Genomic DNA, 19,660 nt, shown 5'->3' with positions numbered 1-19,660 from the left:
GCCAATTTCAGCTATTCTATCTCCTGTCTGCACGTGGTAAATTCTTCTTGGAGATTACAAAAGCATAAACTTTTTAATTGTTTTCTTATAATTTCGTTGACTTGTTTTCTGTCTCTCAATCCAACCTGTCTTCCTTTCTGTACCTGCTTTGATTGTAATTCACTCAATCTCCTTCACCCCCTCCTCCTCCATTGTTCTATTTCTTTCTGTATCCTCAAATCTGATTTAGAGAATAGACTGTAGGTTGCAGTTAGTTCTCAGATGCTCTCTTTCCCTCACTACATCACTGTCAGCTCACACTTTTGACGAACAGCCACGTAATAAAAAAAAATCTAAACATGCGAGGGAAAGTCTAACTAATGGCAGGCATAGATTAGACAAGATCTAATTGAATGCTGGAACAGGCTTGAGGGGCTGAATGGTCTACTGCTGTTCCTATGCTCCTAAATACCTGCCTAATTATTTTCATTTCAAGTTTAATTAAGTCTTTAGGTATTAGCTTTGTGAAATCATTAATGCATTTGGTAGCAACAGGGGTTGTTTACTGGGTTTAAAATTAATATATTAAAATGTAATCCTACAGCAGATGTTGTACTATTGCATGATAGTAAGTTTAACATGTTTCCACATTTAATCCAGTGCTGGTAACTTCTTCTGAGGAGGGCAGTTATTCAAAAAAAAATAAACAACTTCACATTATTTTCACTCATAAGGTTCCCGAAAGGACTGTTTCGAAATCCTGCAGCAGAGAGCAAATAAGCAGTCACGGGCACAAAGGTACCTCCAGGTTAGTGACCACAGCCTATTGTAAAGAAAGCCAACAGCCTGGCTCCCTGATGAACTCCGTTTTTAACAGGAATTGATGAGGATCAATGGTGTACTGAATTACAAAGCTCAAATAGTGACAATTATCTCAAAAATCGCATGTGTGAAATAGAAAAGGATTTTCGGGTAAGGTTTCCACAATCTGAAAATGGCACTCAAAAGCCACACCAAAGTGATGCTGGTTGAGATACGGTCCCCAAGTTTCTGATTTAGAAAAATCATTTGCGCCATCACACGTGTAAAATCTCCCATGAACCGCTGCAATCAGGCAGCGCACTGAGACACAATTCTTTTATTTTCCTCTCCCCGTTAAGAAGTATTCCTTGACAGGCTTAAGAGTGAAGAGTCTATGGGTGTTTCATAATAGACACGTTGCGTTTCCGTTCTGACCATCTGAACTTATAAAAACTGACAACTTAAAGATATCGTGCAACTGAAAAACCGTCCTAAATAAACTATTTTGTTCAAAGCAACTACATAAATTGCTGGTGCAGTTTTAATGTTGCAGCCGAGAGAGAATTTCTCACCAAAGATAAGCATTTTTACTAAGGGTTGCCCAGCCCTCCAGCTGTGAGGAACCTGATTTAAAATCACTGAAAACAACTTTAAAAAGTTAAATTATTTCCCACTTCCGTTGATGCCCGCTAGTCGGCTTCTTAGTAACTTAAATATTTTTTAATATAACTCGTATAAAATGTGCCTACATAGTTCCTTGTGTATCTCAGAAAATAAGCACAATTTGAAGAACCTTTCCTAACCAGTGCAATTGGCAGAACCTCGCACTTTCAAGTTCACATGTTGGCCAGTTATATGGGCAGAGCCTGATCCAGTGATTTTAACTTTAGACTAGCATGAAAGATCACAAGTGATTTTGGGTGTGACACACATTTAAAGTTCCCCGATTGCATTCACTAGTTCAGCCAATTCAACCTGGATTGCACTGATAATATACAGAAACGAGCAGAAAGTCTACCCCAGAGTGCCCATCTGTAATTCTCTTCGTCCTACTGCAACTACAACAACAACTAGTTCTTTTCATGTAAAAAATCTTCCCAAAGTGCTTCACTGGAGCTTTATTAGACATAATCTGGTACTGAGTAACGTAAATAAATATTAGGACAGGTGCCCAAAAGCCTGGTTGGTCAAAGATGCAGGTCTTAATCTGTGTCTTAAAGGGAAAGAAAGTTGTAGGGAGTTTAGGGTTTATGGCAGCTGAAATAATGGAATCGAGGGCCAGAATTGGAGGAATGCAAGGAAACTGGAAGATTTTAGGGCCGTAAAAGGTTAGAGAAATAGAGAGGCCTGATATTGGCAAGAACCTACAGCCTGCAGCTGGTAGCACTTTGAATGAATGGTGTCATCTATTAGGGAGCATTTGATCCTTGATGGTAAGGTGAAGTGAGCAGAATGGACCTTTGTTTGCTCTTGGCTGACTGGGGATGAGGGCAGTATATTCTTATTTTGGTGGCCTGATAGCAGTGCTAAAAATGGTTAAATTATGAAGACAGTTAGCATAAACTCGATTTGAGAAGGTTGAGGAATGATATAATTCTTGAGTTTAACATGATAAAGGAATTTGACAAGGTGAGTGAATGCTGAACAAGAGGGCATGACCTTCAAATTAGTGATAGATTATTTAGGAGTGAAATTAGAAAGCATTTTTCACCAAGGGGAATGGAAATCTGGAACCAACTCTCCCACAACACTGAATGCTGGGTCAATTGATATTTTCAAGACTGGGAGGGATAAATTGAGGGGATCATGGCATATGAAGCAAACAGCCATGATCTAACTGAATGACGAAACTGACTTGTTAGAGTTGTTGATTCATAATACTCTAGGAATGACTAACCAATCCATGAAAGGCTAGCGTTAGGTAATTAAGCATATTCACTGGATCTACTTGTCTGTTCCCAAAGGCACTTTATAAAGCACTAAGTGACAGAGGTCGGAATTTGCTCAAGTGTATAGTCTATATTTTGTCATTGTGGGTCACCTCAGCTAATACCTCATGGGCCACATATACAGTTTAAATCAACATTGTCATACTTTTTGCACAGATCATGGGCAGAATCTTGCCCTTGTCGGGCGGGCTTGGCGGTGCCGGTTGGGAAGCCGACTGCCGCCCGCGCTCGGGGCTGGAAGGCGATTTCACGCTGGTGGGCCAATTAAAGCCCGCTCAGCATGAAACGCGAGCGGCAGCGCTCAGCGGTGCCTGTGCGGGCAGAGGGAGGAGGGTGAGCGGGGTGATCGGGGAACTTCGTGCATGCGCGGGAGTGCATACTTCATAATCTCCCTGAGGCAGCTCTGTGCCTCAGGGAGATGAAGAGTTACACATAAAAAAAGGACATTAAAAATGTAATAAAACATGGGCAGAGATATGTTATTAATTAAGGTTCAAAAGTTTTATTTTATTTGTATTTGCTTTAGGAAACCTCATCCCGCCCGTGGATGAGGTTTCCTTAAAAAGTGCAAAGGCCGCTTGGTCTTTTCGCCTGCCTGCCAACCGTAAGGTTGGACAGGCAGCAAAAAAAAATCTATTCAATTGATACTTTAATGGCCTTAACAGGCCTTTTAATTGCCAGCGGGCGTGCTACCGATTCCAGCTCACGCCCACCGAATGAAACATCGCGCGACTGCGAATTGACGTCGGGATGCTCACCCGATGTCAACACGCATCACTTTACGCTCGAGCAGGTCGGGCACGCTCCCGCCTGCCAAGCTAAAAATTTTGCCCCATGTGTTGCCGATTAAAAACCAATCTTGTTACAAAGATTGGATTTACCCAGCTAGTGGATGTTAGGTCCATTAAAATTTCCCACATTGGAAGTGCCTTTGACTATTCCAATACAACGCCAAATACTGCACCTGCTGGAAATCTGAAAGAAAAACAGAAAATTCAAGAAATGCTCATCAGTTCAGGCTGCATCTTGGAGAGAGAAACAGAGTTAACTTTTCAGATCAATGACCTTTCATCAACTATTCCAATGCCCGCTGGGCTTGTCCCCCATCCTCCAGCCTGTATAAACCTCAGCTGATCCAAGCCTCTGCTGCCCAACCACTAAGCCTGGTGGAAGACCCTCTGAAACCTTGGAACGACAGCATTAATGATGTTCATGCTGTGTTGTTGTGGGGGGTGGGGGGAAGGGTGTCCATGGTTCCAAAGTGGGTATTCACCCCCTTTATAAACACAGGTTGTTGTTATTGACTTCGTTGTTGTAAGTAGTTGGAAGGAAACAATTGCATTTCATGTACATGCCAAGGCATCTCTTTGACTAAACACACAGCTATTGCTTTACCCTTGCAGCAATGATGTCCCCTCCCCCCTGCCACCATGGTTTCACTGTTGAATCTGTAGAATCATACCCTGTAGATCAAAAGGTTACTTTCAGATGTCGTGCAATTTAGAAATTGCCTCAGGCAGTGTCATTTGCGCCTCTGAATGTGGTCTTGTTAACAAGATAAATCTGCTTTTTGAGGGACAAAACAGTCACGGTATTTTTCTATCATTTTAAACACTTGTCCTTAAATCCCAAGAGGTCATTTAGCCTAAAGGGTAATTTTCTGATGTCACGCTGTGCACAGGGAAATTTCCCGAGGGATATGTGTGTCAGGGTTAAATTAAATGGTCGGAAAATCCCCAAAGATTCCATTCCTGTCGGCCAAGTTTCCCATGAAGTAAGAAAGTCGCCCCACCTCCCCCGCCACATCCCCCTGCCCTACCCCCTCCGTCCACCACTTAGTGTGCGTCGGTGGCTTAGTGGTGATATAACTGGACTAGTAACCTAGAGGCCTAGGCTAATGCTCTAGTATTATGGGTTCAAAGTCCATCATGACAGTTTAAATTCAATTAATAAATCTGGAATATGAAGCTAGTCTCAGTGATGGCAACCAGGATGACTCTCACTGATTGGTGTAAAAACCCATTTGGTTTACTAATGTCCCTCAGGGAAGGAAATCTTCCCATTCTTACCCAGTCTGGCCTACCTGTGACTCCACATAGCCGGCCTCTGAAATGGCCTAACAAGCCACTCAATTCAAGGGCAATTAGGAATGGGTAACAAAAGCGGGCCTTGCCGCATTTCGTGAAAGAATGTTTAAAAAAATGTGGTGTCTGTATATATAGTTCCCTTTCTTAGCAACTAACAAGGACTACTGTGCCACCCCAAGTGATAAAAGAAGACATTGCAGTTGTTAATGTGCCAGACTAGGAAGGGAGAATTATTTTACATTTCTTCAATTTTGCTCAGTGCATTGTATTCCATACTTAACTCTGTTTTTTAAAATGTGACTAATTTGCTATTTCAAAGGGGTGACTCTATAATCATGCAAAAAAGGCTTGTATTGTAGAGTGCCCAGTCTCATTTCTCATAAACATGCAAGATGATCATTATGGCAGCAAAGATGGCCAACGTTTTCTAACCAGCAAGACGGCACAAACAGCAATTGGATGAAAGAGCATTTCATCTTTTGTCAGCATGGGTTAATGGGAGTATGTTGGCGAGGACACATGGAACAAATTTCACCTCTTCCAGCAGTATCTTGCAGCCAGAACCTTTCTCTTGTGCTGTATCCAGTACCTCCAATAGCTAAAACTATACATTCAAGGCATGGAGTGAGACTTGAATTACAAACCTCACGATTCAGGGGCAAGAGTGTTTCCAGCAGGCTAACCCCTACCCAACAAACATTATTTCGACAATCTCGGTTAGTAACTCATGTCTACTTTTTGAGGGGAGATATGAGTCCCGAATTAATAGAGTGTTTATTGCGAACGTTAGTGATCTCTCAAATTTTGAAAGTGGAACAGTTATTTTCTAGGTATAATAATGGAATCCAATACTACTCATTTTTTTGGGAGCATTAAATTTTCTTCATGAAGTAATGTTGCAGCCACTAACTAGATTACTGAAAGCAGCACTAATCTGCAGAACTGTTCCCAAATTCTCCCAGCTTGCATTCCAAAGTGTGAAAGCTCATGTTCGCATGATCATGACTGTAAGATTGGTGGGTATCAAAGTGTTACCATCAATAACCCTAAACACCCCAAGGTGTGCTCATTCACATTATGCCTGAATGGAACATCATTAACAAATGCTGCAACATGCTACAAGTCAGTGTTAAAGGAAATGGTGGATACTGTAGGTAGGCCAGCCCTTAGGGTTACTGCAGAGATCATGTCTTCAAATTGATGGCAAGTTGGAAAATCAAATGAATTCAATTTGCTGATCTCTGGGCTGCTACCAGATACAATAATCATTGTTGTGAAAACACAACTGGTTCACTAAGGAGCTTTGGTGACACATCACCTGGGGCAACAAGGGTTGGGAACTAAACGTGGCCTTGGCACAAATCCTGAGATCAAGTATATTTGAGCAAAATGTTCAATATATTTTCTATTTTTCATAATATAGCCAATATTTTGAGGGATGGATTGGAATATTGACCAGCTCCATCTCTCTGCTCCATTGCTAACATGATCCTATTCCATCTTGGCCTATCCAATTGTTACAATGCTCAGTTTTACCTCGTACCTTGGCTATAGCAGTGCGGTCACTCCAATAAGTAGTCCAAGAATCTTGCATTCAGGAGTGAAGGCATACAACCCAACATTTAATTTTACAACAGCGTTAACTCTGAACTTGAGATTGGCCGAGACTTTCCGTGCCTGCTGGTGTCGGGCATGCTCGGTGGCGTGAGCGGACAATACGGCAGGAAGGCCAAAAATCGGTTTCACAGCGTTGTGAAACCGGTTTGCGATTGTCCACTCCACCCGCCAATGGCGGGCCGCTTTCCCTGCCATCGGGCATTGGGAATCTCATTGTAATACATCAGCATATCACTATAAGGCCAGCCCACCGGACTCATTCCTGCCCCCCGCTGGATCATTCGGTGAGAAAACACGTTGATGCAGAACACGTCTTGACAACTGTGACGTGCAGAAGTCAGGGCTTACCGCCAGGGCCTTGTTCACGCCGCGGACATCGAAGGAGCAGAAGATGCTGGAGCCCGACAGCAATGGGGCCCTGGAGGAACATACATGGCATCCTGGGTGGATTCTCATGGACATGGCTCTGCTGCGAAGCAGCTCACGGAGGTTGGAAAGTCACCGTTGTTGCTCACAACGGATGATGGTTGAGGGGGTGGGAGAGGAAGGTCTAGGGTTAACTGGGAGAGGAAGAGGTGTCGGTGGGGTGAGGTTAGGATTGGGGGAGTGAAGGTGTCGGGGGACTGAGGTTGTGAGGGGGGTATGAAGGTGTCAGGGGGGTGAGGTTGGGGGGGTGGAGGGAGTACAATGGGAGGAGGGTTAATGGGGGAGAAGATAGCAACTGGGGATGTAGGTGTACAGGGGTTGGAAGGTGTAAGCGAAGGAGTTTGGAGGAGGGAAGGAGTGTGAAGAGGGGAAGGAGTCCAAGGGGGAGGAAGGAGTGTGGAGAGGCGAGGGAGTTCGGGGGGAGGAAGGAGTGCGGAGATGGGAGGGAGTCTGGGGAGAAAGGAGTCCGGAGAGGGGAGGGAGTCCGGGGGAAGGAAGAAGTAATGGTGGAGGAAGGAGTCAGGAGGTGGGAATGGGTAAAGCTGAAGGAAGAAGTGAGGGCGTCTGAGGGAGTCAGGAAGGGGGAAGGAGTAAGGTTAGAGGAAAAAATGAGACTGGAGGAAGAGGTCAGGCTAGAGAAAGGAGTCAGGAGGGGGGAAGGACTAAGGGTCTCAGAAGCAGTACGGGTGTCTGAGGGAGTCAGGAAGGGAAAGAGACTAAGCGGGGGTGTGGCTGGGGGGCAGTGGGGGGGGCGTAGGAGGATTAAGGTGGGGGGAAGGTCTTCCGGTGAGGCAGGGGTTCCAGAGGGGTAAGGAGTCTGGAGGGAGGGATGTCCTTGTGAACATGCGAGGGAGGGGTCTGATGGGTCCACGACTGCCTCCTGGGGAGTGAATTGAGGGTAGTTGTGGTATGAGGGAATGGTGAGAATGATCGAGGGCAGAGTGAGGCGGTAGGGTGGGAAGGTGAGGGTTCGATGGGAGTGGCAGAAGGGATGGTGAAGGTGGTTGATGAGGACTCGGAGGCAGACACGGACCCTGGGGTGGGAAGGAGGAGATCGGGGAGGTGAATGTGGATGGGGGTGGGATTTTTGGGAAGGAAGGGAATGTACATGCTCGACTGGACATCCTTAAAGGAAAAAGGTTGTGGCTGGTAGATCACGGAGGGGAATTGAAAGGTGATGCCCCGTGGGTCAACTGTGATGGGGAAAAGGAAATGGATGACTGGGGGAGGGGAAAAGACAGGGAAGCGCATGAGAAACCAAATCAAGACCATGCTGTCCAAATTGAGTCATGGTGGGCGAGATCTGGTGCTGCATGACCACTGGGTGAGCAGAGATGCAGGTTAGCTCAGATGGACAGCTGAAAATGAACCCCAGCAGGCAGCATTCAAAATGCCCAAGATATTGAGGTGAGTGTGATATGTGAAGGATCCGCATGTGTAGGAGAATGCGTGCACGAGGCTTCGAAAGGCCTTGTCTCTCTCACTCACTCACTCACACACACACACACACACACACACCTCCCTCCAGAATCACTCATTGACTAGCTGCTCTGTGATGACAGAGGATGAGGTTGAGAGGCTCAGAGGCAAAGGGGACTCAGAAGGAGAGGACAGCCTCTGACGTTCCTGAGTGGATGACCCAGGGGTGTCCAGCTGTTGCTCCTCCTCCCTCCAGGGGCCCGGCCTGACTCCTTGAGGAGAAGGAGCACCTGGAGGGACGTCGAGGTGCCCCGTTTCCCTTTCGTGTTACCACTGCAGGAACTCACCCATGGCTCCCGTGATGGAGTGCAGGTCTGCACACATCTCCGCGTTCTGCTGGACCAGAGTCTCCATGGCATCTGCCATCCTCCCCATGGAGATCTCCACACATGCACATGTGGGCACCACATCATCAGAGAGCAGGCGGACACACTCCTCTGACTCGCGGGCCACTCTGCCAAGGGCTTCCAACAGCCCTGCATGATGTTCCCATGCCTTCTGCTGTCTCTCCAGGATGAGTTGGAAGGCTAAGTCTAGAGGTTCGTCACCTGACTCAGACCTCACAGATGCCTGTTCCCCAGCAGTCCTCTGAGTGGCTGGAGCTCGGTTGAACCTGCCTCCTCCTGCTATGGACACGTGTCCGTGCGCTGACCACCAGATTGTGAACCTGAGCCTGCTCTAGATCTAGGTCCCACCGAGGTGTGTGTCTCTGCGCTGGTGCAGGGTGTGGGTAAGCGCTGTGACGGGTCTTCCATGCTGCTTATTTCTAGCTCTTCAATGGAGGAGGTGTCCTCTTGGCTGGAGGTGAGGATGTGGATGGAGCTGAGGGACTGGCTGGCTCAGGGTGTCAGTCCCATGGCAGAGTTCCCTGTGAACCATTGTAGACATAAGTAGTGCATGGTAGCAGAGTCAAAAGCAGGAGAGAGAGAACTCATCTTTGTGTTGAGAGAGGGATGATGTGGTGCAGGATCCTCATGAGGGTGTTCGCCGCCGACCTCACCGTCACCGCAGGCACAGTCCACATACTCACCAGTCAGCACAGTGGCACACTCCTCAAAGTGAGTGAGGGGCCTAATGTGGGCCAGTCCACCCCCGGTCTGGGACCTCTCCCTGCTGATGTGAGCAGACTTCTCCTGCATGGAGACAGATGGACAGAGTGTGAGCAGGGCACTTGGCACTGTGTGGAATGTTTGTGTGGTGAGCAGAACCATGGACAGGATGAGGACGCGAGCTCGAGAGGGTCTGAGCCTGATGGAGATGTGAGGGTGTGTGTGAGTGTTAGTGGTGTTGTCCCGTGAGGTGTGAGAACCCTCTGGATGTGTGATGGGTTTGTGAGTGTGAGAGTTGAGAGTGATGAAGAGTGACTTACCCTGGCGGAACGGATGAGACCATTCACCCTGTCATGGCACTGGGTGGCTGTCCTCTTTTGCCGGGCATTGGCGCTGACCACCGCTGACCACCATCTCGCAAGCTAGATTAGTGATGTTGCTGCCCATCCTGCGTCCAGAGCGGGGTAGAGGACATTACAACAAGCCACCACTGCATCCTCAAGGCTCTCGACGGACGTGCCATTGAACCTGTGGCCTGCAGTCTTTTTGCCTTCAGGACCATCTCTTCTTTGCAGCCGACGTTGGCTGGAAGCACTAAGCGGCGCCCATGCGGCTAGACTTTAAATATGGCGCCAGGCGTGCTGAAACAGCGAGGCGATGGCTTGGCGGGCAAGTGAGAGCCCACCCGCCATGGAAGTGGCATGTCTCCCGCGAATGCACCATTAATGCGGCGGGTTTGGGACGATACAGCATGAAAAGCCGCCATTGCGGCCGACAGGTAAAATGTCGTTTTACCCTCCTGCTACCGCACTTAATGCAAATCTGGGACGATTCCGCCCATTGTGTTTTTGCATGCACCGATTCGATTCAGTTCAAAGACAGACTGATGAGGCAAGGCCAGAAACAAATCGTTTAGCTTCTTTATTTCAAAGGCAGCAAGTGAACGTACAAAGTAGAAGTCCATGCTCCAACATTTACACGACCCAGCCACATTTCTCTCCTTGAAAAATTGGAAAAAACAATAAACCACATGCCGTGTCCTTTTTGTGGGCTGACTGACTTATTTTTGGCAGTGCCTTTTTCTGCAAGCTACAAAGCCTAACTTCCTGTATTTTTAGCTTCTAGCTCCAAGCCAAAAGAGTCCTGCCATCCCTTGCTCAAAGCTTCGGTGCTTTAACAATGAGTGTCCCCATGCAGAGGGAGGGTGGCAATAGGTATATTGTTCAGCCCCCTGAGCCTGTTCAGCCATTCAGTTAGACCATGGTTGATCTATCCCGTAAATCCATCTATCCATCCAGGTTCGGTAACCCTTAATAGCCTTGCCTAACAAATGTGTGTCAATCTCAGTTTTGAAGTTTTCCATTGACCCCCAGCCTCAACAGCTTTTTGGGGGAGGGAGTTCCAGACTACCTTTTGTGTGACATCACCTTTGAATGGCCTGACTCTAATTTTTAGGTTATGCTCCCTTGTTCTGGACTTACCCACCCAAGGAAATAGTTTCTCTCTATCTACCCTATTTAATCACTTAATCATCTTAAGTACCTCAATTAGACCACACTTTAATTTTCTTTGCTCATGGGAATACAAGCATAGACTATGCAACCTTTAACCCTTTTGGGCCCGGTGTCATTCTGGCTAATCTGCAGTGCACTCCCTCCAAGACCAGTATATCGTTCCTGAAGTCCGGTGTCCAAAACCGAACACAGTACTCCAGATGCTTGTCTAATCAGAACTTTAACTGTAGCATAACTTGCACCATTTTGTATTCCAGCCCCCTTGAACTGAAGGCTAATATTCCTCTTTTATATTACTTTTGTACCTGTCCACTAGCTTTTAGTGATTTCTGTACATGGATTCCCTAAATCTCTCTGATCCAACACTATACCTAGCTTCTCATTTAGAAAATACCCCGATCTTTCTTTCCCACATTGAACTCCATCTGCCACAGTTCTGCCATATTAATGCTTCATGAGTAAGCCGACCAATAAAACTGGCAATCTCTCAGAATGTGCTTTTAAATCTAATTCCAGTTCTTTTCTCTCTGCTTTTTCTCTCATGCTTCTCATTAACCATAAGGCACTCTGAGATGTCCTGAGGTTATGACAGGCGGTGTACAAATGCAAGCCTTTCTGTCTCATACATTGCTCCCCTTATAAATATATTCAGTTAATATCAGACAGCCCCGACCTATTGCCGTGTTTGTATGAAATGCCCAATGCGTTTTGAACTGCGAGTGGTCAAAATGATTGCCTGTGTGGCGAATGCTTCACTCTTCTCACTAAAAGGACACAGTTGCCAATCGGTGATGAAAAATTGCTGCATCATGGTTCACTGATTGTGGATTGTTTGTGTTTCTGTTCAGTAACTTTGAACTGCAACCCCTGTGGGAGAGGGTGGAGAGCCCGTTGGCCAAGCAAGCAAAAGGCAATTCCCCTGGCAGCAATTCACAGAGTCGAAGTGGCTCTCGGTCTGTATCAGGTGAGTCTGTGGCTATGGCATAAGTTTGTTCCTATAAACGTCTTTTGAAAGAAACGCAGAGGTTTCAGTTCGTCACTGCATCTTGTGTCATGAAACAAAGAGGAAATTGCAATGTTGTGCCCATCAGCCTTTTTTTTTTGAGTCATGTTTTTCTTTGCATTCTCTTGGTGCCACACCCTATAACTTCCCCAAAAGTTCCATTTTTTTTAGGGAAGTTATAGGTGCAGAACCAAGTTCCCAGGCAATGGCAATGTGGCAATGTCATTCCCTGTTGAGCTGCGTGGGAATTATCTCGACATCAGAATACATAGAACTTAAATGTGAAACAGGACCTTCGATTTAATGAGCCTGTGTTGATGTTTATTTTCTATGCTGCCTGTTCCCATATTCCTTCATTCCCTCATCCCTTCATCCAGCTACCTAATCTAATCTTGGAATTGTTGACATAACTCCTGCCTTAATCACTAACAGTGGAAATGGATTCCACAAGCTCCATGGCCTTCTGTGTAAAGAAGTCTCTCCAGCTGCCCTCTGTTCTAAGCCTCCTGCATTTAATTGTGTATTTGTCACTCTAGACATTCTCAACTACTGAAAACAGCCTGCTTTCTATTTACCCTATTCCATCCTTTCATAATTTATATCACAACACTTCTATCATAATCTGCATTGTTCCATTTAAACAGACCTAATTTTTCAAGCGTTTCTTCAGATTTGTGTTTTCTGATACCAACAACGTCTTAGTGAATCTACGTTGTACCCTCTCTAAAGCCTCAATATGCTTCTTATCATGTGGAGCCCAAAATTTCAAGCAGTACTCCAACTGAAGCCTAAAATATTATATGGGCTCATCATTACTTCTTGGCTTTTATATTCTATACCTTTTGAGATAAAAGTGAGAATTCCATTCAGTGATTTTACGACCTCATCAATCTGGGGTGCTGCCTTTAATAGCCTATGAACCTGTACTGTACTTCCAAATCCCTCAGCCACAACTCTGACCCTACTTCCTTCAGAGTATACTTACTTACCACTGTTATTTTCTTTGCCAAAATCTATCTGAAAGTGGTATGGCTTAACATCCTCCAGTTTTCCTTATCTCCTTGTGGAAAAGTCTTTCATTCCTATCTGGTGTAGCTAGTGGGTACTCGCTCCCCACCCTCCACACACCCTCAATTCTGGCAGTATGAACACTCAGCTGAGCTTAAAGCCAACATTGTAGGAAATTGGGAGAAAAAGCCTCATCATGTTACTCTATGGCAGTGGCTACTGATACCCCAGGACTTTGCAGTGGTCTATTCAGAGCAACATGATTAGGTTAGAAATAGGAGAAGGCCAAGAATAGATTCTTGAATAGAGCTAACAGTGTAAGGGAGAGAAAAGAGGCCATTGCAGAAGATTGTCTGAGTACAACTGGATAGGTAAGGGTGAAACCAGGTGCCACCAATCCCACTCAGCTGGGAAACAGAGGAGAGATGTTGGAGGAAGATGGTGTGGTCAACCATGTTAAAGGCTGTAGACGGGTCCAGCAGAATAAGGGGCAATAATTTACCACAGTCACAGGAGATGCCATTTATGACTTTGATTAGGGCCATTTCAGTTCTGTTGCAGAAACAGAAACCTGACTAAGAGGCTCAGCCTTGGAATTGGAGGAGAGATGGGCATGTATTTGGGAGGCAATAACATGTTCAAAGACTCTGGATAACAAAGGAAGGTGGAAAATGGGGTGGTAGTTTACAAGGACAGGGAAGTCAAGGATGTGTTTCTTTTGCCTGAGAGTGTAGTGGAGACAGGTTCAATCGAGGCATTTAAAAGGGAATTAGACTGTTAGCTGGAAAGGAAGAAAGTGCAAGGTTTCGGGCAGAAGGCAGGGGTCAGGCACAAGGTTTCTCATTCAGACAGCTGGTGCAGACGTGATGGGCTGAATGGCCTCCTTCTGTGCTGTAACAATTCTGTGACAGTGGATTTGAAGGGGACAGGACCTGAGAAGAGGGAATCTTTAACAATATCAACTCGCATGAGAGCCAGGAAGAAAAACTTGGGTCTCAGCAGTTCGGTGACAATAGGATTGACAGAGCCATAGATGACCTTCATGGACAAGAGGTGAGGCAGGATTAAAGAAACCGCTAGAGAAAGTTGTAAGTTTAGGGCTAGAGAAGGGGTAGAAATGTTGAGAAATGTTAAAGTGCTGGGATGAGGTTGACATGTGGATGGGGTACAGTTAATTTGAAGCATCAACAAACTAATGCCCAGATTTGGAGAGGAGAGTGGAGAGTGAGTGACACAGGAGCTGTTTGAGGGCCACCGGACACACTGCTGGAGTTTTCCTGTGGAAAACAAAGAGCTGAGGAGATCTGGAGGGTCGTCATTGGGTGGCTCCAAGTACCCGGTGGAAGTACTTTGTTGTCTTTGTGATTAGAGATGCACCCCAATGGATCCGGTACCTCATGAATGCAGTCTGCAACAGTGGGGAGCTAGTGAAAAGGACAAGAGCAAAGATCAGTGGTTCTTCGACTTATTAACCACCTGGAGTGGCCCTTGCATGTTACAAGCTGTGTGACAAGCATTCTTAAAGCACTGAACACAGCTTCCTGAAAATCAGCAAAGGTTTACTGATTACCAAGCTGTTACTGAGGGGACGAATAAATAATAAACCCCTACACCCCAGCAAAATTCCCATCAACAGTCGCTGCCTTGGTGTGTGCCAGTATTTTTTTTTATATATAGAAAAGGCCCAGGCTCCAACAAAGTAATTTTCCATTAAGAAAGCATGTCTGTCATTCATAGTGTCCCACACAATTCCTCTTCCAAGCTTACATTGAGTATCACTGCCATGGTCTGTTCCTTTGTGAGCCCCTCCTGAATTGTGGTACATATACAAACAGGGAACTGCACCGGAAGCCTTTTAATAACAAAGTGTTTCATATTCAGCAGCCCATTATGCTCTCAGAAGAACAGAAGACAAGCTGAACTAGGTTTAACCCTAGTTGCTAAATAACCATATCGCATTTTGGTAACTTAGAATGTGAGCTTTCTAATGACAGCCTTGGGGACTACCTCCACCATTTCAGAAAGTTTTGCCCCTGTAGAATCCTCAAAGCGTATACCGTTATTAAACGTCACGAGCAAAACAGCCCTATTGAAATGAGATTATCATTGCAGCATCTGTGATGTTTCCAGCTGATCCTTGCGATGGCAAATGTACATAGCCAGTTTCCCACACATTCACAATTCCTTCAGTTTTCACATCTCATTTCTCACTCCTCTTACTGCTTTTCTTCAAGAGAGTTTAGTGACCCCAAGCTATAAACAGCTACCACATCTAATGAGAGAGTTTGATCTCTCTCTCTAAAATCAGCCAGTTATAATACATTAGATCATTTTATTGCATGAGGTAGAATTTTACAGCATAAGAATAGCCCATTCGGCCTGACTGGTCTGTACTGGTTTTTATGCTCCAGATGAGCCTGAGGTCCACCTTGCTTAATCTCGTCCTGTCAGCATATCCTCTCCATGGTGTCTAGTGGTAATGCCACTGGACTAGTAATCCAGAGGCCCAGGCTAATGGTCCATTAATTCAACATCAGCTGGTGGATATTAAATTCAATTAATAAACCTGGAAGATAGCTAATCTCAGTAATTGTGACCATGACAACTATCATTGTTTGTTGTAAAAACCCAACTGGTTCACTAACACCCTGTAGGGAAGGAAATCCACCATCTTTACCTGGTCTGACCTACATGTGACTCCAGACCTGCAGCAATGTGGTTCACTCTTAACTGCCCTCTGAAATGGGTGATCAAGCCACTCGGTGAAATTAGGAATGGGCAATGAATGCTGTTCTTGCCAGTAATGTCCCCAACCCCTGAAAAAATGTTTTTAAATGTACCAGCTTCCTCTTAATTGCATCTATGCTAGGGTTAGATAGCATTGGTGGTTCAAATTCATCCATCTTTCTCTCTGTTCATGGTGATTTCCAATCTTTAATTGGCTTATTTGTTCACACAATGAACTCTCTCTTCTCCAAGGACAACTTCCAATTGAAGTTCCTCATCCCTGGAACCATTCAGATAAACCTTTTCTGTACCATCTCAAAAGCCTCGCATCCTTCCTAATGTGTGGTACCCAGAATTGGGTACAATATTCCCCCTCCTCCCCCTTCATATACCATGCCCTAAGAGGGTGTGGTGACAATGGTCTTCCGTTGGATTGGTCTATGATTATGCTTGGCAAAGTACTTCAGTGGTTTACCGTTGCCTTCTGCAGTATGGCTGACCAGGAAACTCTCCTGCTCTTACTGCCTGCCATCAGGTGTATAGGAAGGATCTGCAGGCTGATAATCAACCTCTTTGGCCAGGTATGAATGCACCTTCCATGCTCATCAAGTCTTAAAGTGGGATTTGAACCCAGAGCTTCTGGCCCAGAGGTAGGGATGCAACCACTGGGTACAATGCTCCAGTTGAAGTCAAATCAATGTTTTATAAAGGTTTATCATAGCTTCTTTACTTTTGAACTATGTGCCTCTATTTGATAAAGCCCAGGATCGCGTAATCCTTATTAACCACTTTCTCAACCTACCCTGCCATTTTCAATGATTTGTGCACATATATTCCCAGATCCCTCTGCTCCTGCAGCTCCTTTAGAATTTTATGCTTTATCTTATATCACCTCTCCTCAATCTTCCTATCAAAATCTGTCACTTCATACTTAAATTTCATCTGCCATGTCTTTGCCCATTCCACCAGCCTGTCTATGTTCTCCTGAAGTCTATCGTTATCCTCATCACAGTTCACAACACTTCAAAGTTTTGCATCAGCTTCACTTTTCAAAATTGGGCCTGGTACACCCAAGTTGGGGTCATTAATATACCTCAAGAAAAACAATGTTCCTAATACTGACTGCTGAACCCCATTGCCTACCTTCCTTCAGTCAGACAAACAACGGTTCACCATTCTCTGTTTCCTGTCACCCAGCCAATGTTGTATCCATGCTGCCACTGTCCCTTTTATTCCATGAGCTTCAACTTCCCTGACAACCCTATTATGTGGCACTTTATCAAAAGCCTTTTGGAAGTCCATATACACATCAACTGCATTACCTTAACCAACTGTGTCTGTTACAAAAAAACTCAATCAAGTTATTGAAACACTATTTTCCTTTAACAAATATGTGTTGGCTTTCTTTAATTAATCCGCACTTGTCCAAGTGATTGCTAATTTTCACATGGATTATCATCTCTACATGCTTTCCCACTATTGAGGTTAAACTGACTGGATGGGCAAAAACTTGATAAATTGATTTAAAAAATTAACTGACTGGTCTATAGTTGCTGGGTTTACCCTTAGATCCTTTTTTAACCAAGAGTGTAACATTTGCAATTCTCCAGTCCTCTGGAACCACCACTGTATCTGAGGAGGACTGGAAGATTTTGTCAGTGCCTCTGCAATTTCTTCCCTTACACCCTCAGTATTCTCAGATGCATCTCATCAGATCCTGGTGACTTATTAATGTTGAGTATAGCCAGTCTATCCAACATCTTTGATTCTTTAAAATCAATTTTTAGCCCATCCAGTGCTTCAATTATCTCTTCCTTCACTATGACTTTGGCTATGTCTTCTTCCTTGGTAAAGATAGATGCAAAGTACTTATTTAGTAGCTCAGACATGTCCTTTGCCTCCATGCATAGATCTCCTTTTTGGCCCCTAATCAGCTCCACTCCTCCCCTTACCACCCTTTTACTATTTCTATGCTATTAGAAGACTTATGGATTACATTTAGGTTAGCTGCCAGTCTCTTTTCATACCCCCTCTTTGTGTCTCTCTTACTTTTTCATATCCTCTCTGAACTTTCTACATTCAGCTTAGTTCACAGATATTTGCAACCTGATGTCTGTCATATACCCACTTCTTCCTCTTCACCTTACTCTCTATTTCTTTCAACAATCAGGGAGCTCTGGCTTTGCTTGCCCTACCTTTGTCCCTGGTGGGAATGTACCCTGACTGTACACAAACTTTTTCCTTTTTAAAGAAAGCCCATTGTTCTCTTACAGTTTTTCCAGTCAATTATTGATTTCAAATTACATAGGCCAGGTCTGTTCCCACCCCACTGTAATTGGCCCTCTAGTTTGCTCCTTTTCTTGTCTTTTTCCATAGTGAATCTAAAACTGATGATACGATGATCACTGTTCCCTAAATGTTCTCCTATCTACTTTGATCCACTTGGCCCACCTCAGTCCCCAGAACCAGATGCAGCAATAATTCCTTCCTCATTGGGCCAGAAACATACTGATCAAGAAAATTCACTTGAACACACTTGAAAAGCTCTGTCCCCGCTCTTCCCTATACACTACCCTTTGCCATCCCCCAGTTTATATGAGGATAATTAAAGTCCACCATTATCACTATATAATTCATCTTATTGTAATTTCCTTGCAGATTTGTGGCTTCATATCTTTCCCAGGAGTTGGGCACTAATAGAATACATCCCATAGCGTAACCTCTATTGTTTCTTCATTCTAGTCAAATAGATCCTGCCCTTGACCACTCTCAGCACATCGCCCCCACCTCCGCCATCGGACTCTCTCCAGCACTGTAATATTCTGAACAATATTGCCACCCACCTCCATCCTTTCCTTCCCTATCTTTCCTGAACATCCTGTACCACAAATTTTTAGTACCCAGTCCTGCCCCTTTTTGAGCCAGATCTCTGTTACCATAACAACATACCCCATATAGTTATCATGACTGCAACTTAACTGCCTGATATTTTTTACCTTCTGTATTCATTTACAGGATTTGAGCATTGCTGGCAAGGCCAGCATCTAATGCCCATCCATAATTTCCCTTGAGAAGGTGGTGGTGAGGTGCCTTCTTGAACCGCTGCAGTCCATGTGGTACACCCACAGTGCTCTTAGGGAGGGATTTCCAGGATTTTGACCCAGCGACAGTTAAGAAATGGTGTTATATTTCCAAGTCAGGATGGTGTGTGGCTTGGAGGGGAACTTGCAGGTGTGATTTTCCCATGCATCTGCTGCCCTTGTCCTGTGTTAGAGGTTGCCAGTTTAGAAGGTGCTGTTGAAGGAACCTTGGTGAGTTACTGCAGTGCATCTTGTAGATGGTTCACACTTCTGCCACTGTGCATCAGTGGTGGAGGGAATGAATGTTTGTGAATGGGGTGCCAATCAAGCGGGCTGCCTTGTCCTGGATGGTATCGAGCTTCTTGAGTGTTGTTGGAGCTGCGCTCATCCAGGCAAGTGGGGAGTAACATCACACTCCTGACTTGTGCCTTGGGAAGGCTTTGGGGTGTCCAGAGGTGAGCTTCTCGTCACAGAAGTCTTAGCCTCTGACCTGCTCTTGTAGCCACAGTATTTATATGGCTAGTCCAGTTCAGTTTCTGGTCAATGATCTGGTAACCCCCAGGATGTTGATAATGGGGGATGCAGTAATGCTATTGAATGTCAAGGGGAGATAGTCGGATTCTGTCTGGTTGGAGATGGTTATTGCCTTGTGTGGCACCAATGTTACTTGCCCTAATTGCCCCTTGAATGCCTTGCTAGTTACTAGACCATTTTTAAGAGTCAAACACATTGCAAGAGTCACATGTAGGCCAGACCACGTAAGGGCAGCAGATTTCCTTCCCTCAGTGGTTGCATGGTCATCATTAGACTTTTAATTCCAGATTTTTTACTCATGGTGGGATATGAACCCTGGTCCCCAGAGTATTATGCTGGGTATCTGGAGTACTAGTCCAGTGACACTACCGCTACTCCACTGCCTTCCCCTCCAACAACCACAACCA

The 19,660-nt window shown here is 45.1% G+C and overlaps 1 protein-coding gene across 7 annotated transcripts in view; it reads left to right on the top strand.

Moving 5' to 3' along the window:
• The window catches only part of LOC144684002 (mitogen-activated protein kinase kinase kinase kinase 4), a 287,637-nt gene that overhangs the window by 186,349 nt on the left and 81,628 nt on the right, over positions 1 to 19,660 (top strand). For all 7 annotated transcript variants that reach the window (XM_078547672.1, XM_078547671.1, XM_078547670.1 and 4 more), the window contains 2 exons: positions 714 to 787; positions 11,750 to 11,865. In XM_078547672.1, coding sequence (XP_078403798.1) covers positions 714 to 787; positions 11,750 to 11,865 — 190 coding nt within the window. The remainder of the gene's footprint in view (positions 1 to 713; positions 788 to 11,749; positions 11,866 to 19,660) is intronic.

The sequence above is a fragment of the Cetorhinus maximus genome, chromosome 8 (assembly GCF_964194155.1).
Source record: "Cetorhinus maximus chromosome 8, sCetMax3.hap1.1, whole genome shotgun sequence".
NCBI classification, from domain to species: Eukaryota; Metazoa; Chordata; class Chondrichthyes; order Lamniformes; family Cetorhinidae; genus Cetorhinus; species Cetorhinus maximus.
This window is presented reverse-complemented; position numbering and strand designations above follow the sequence as displayed.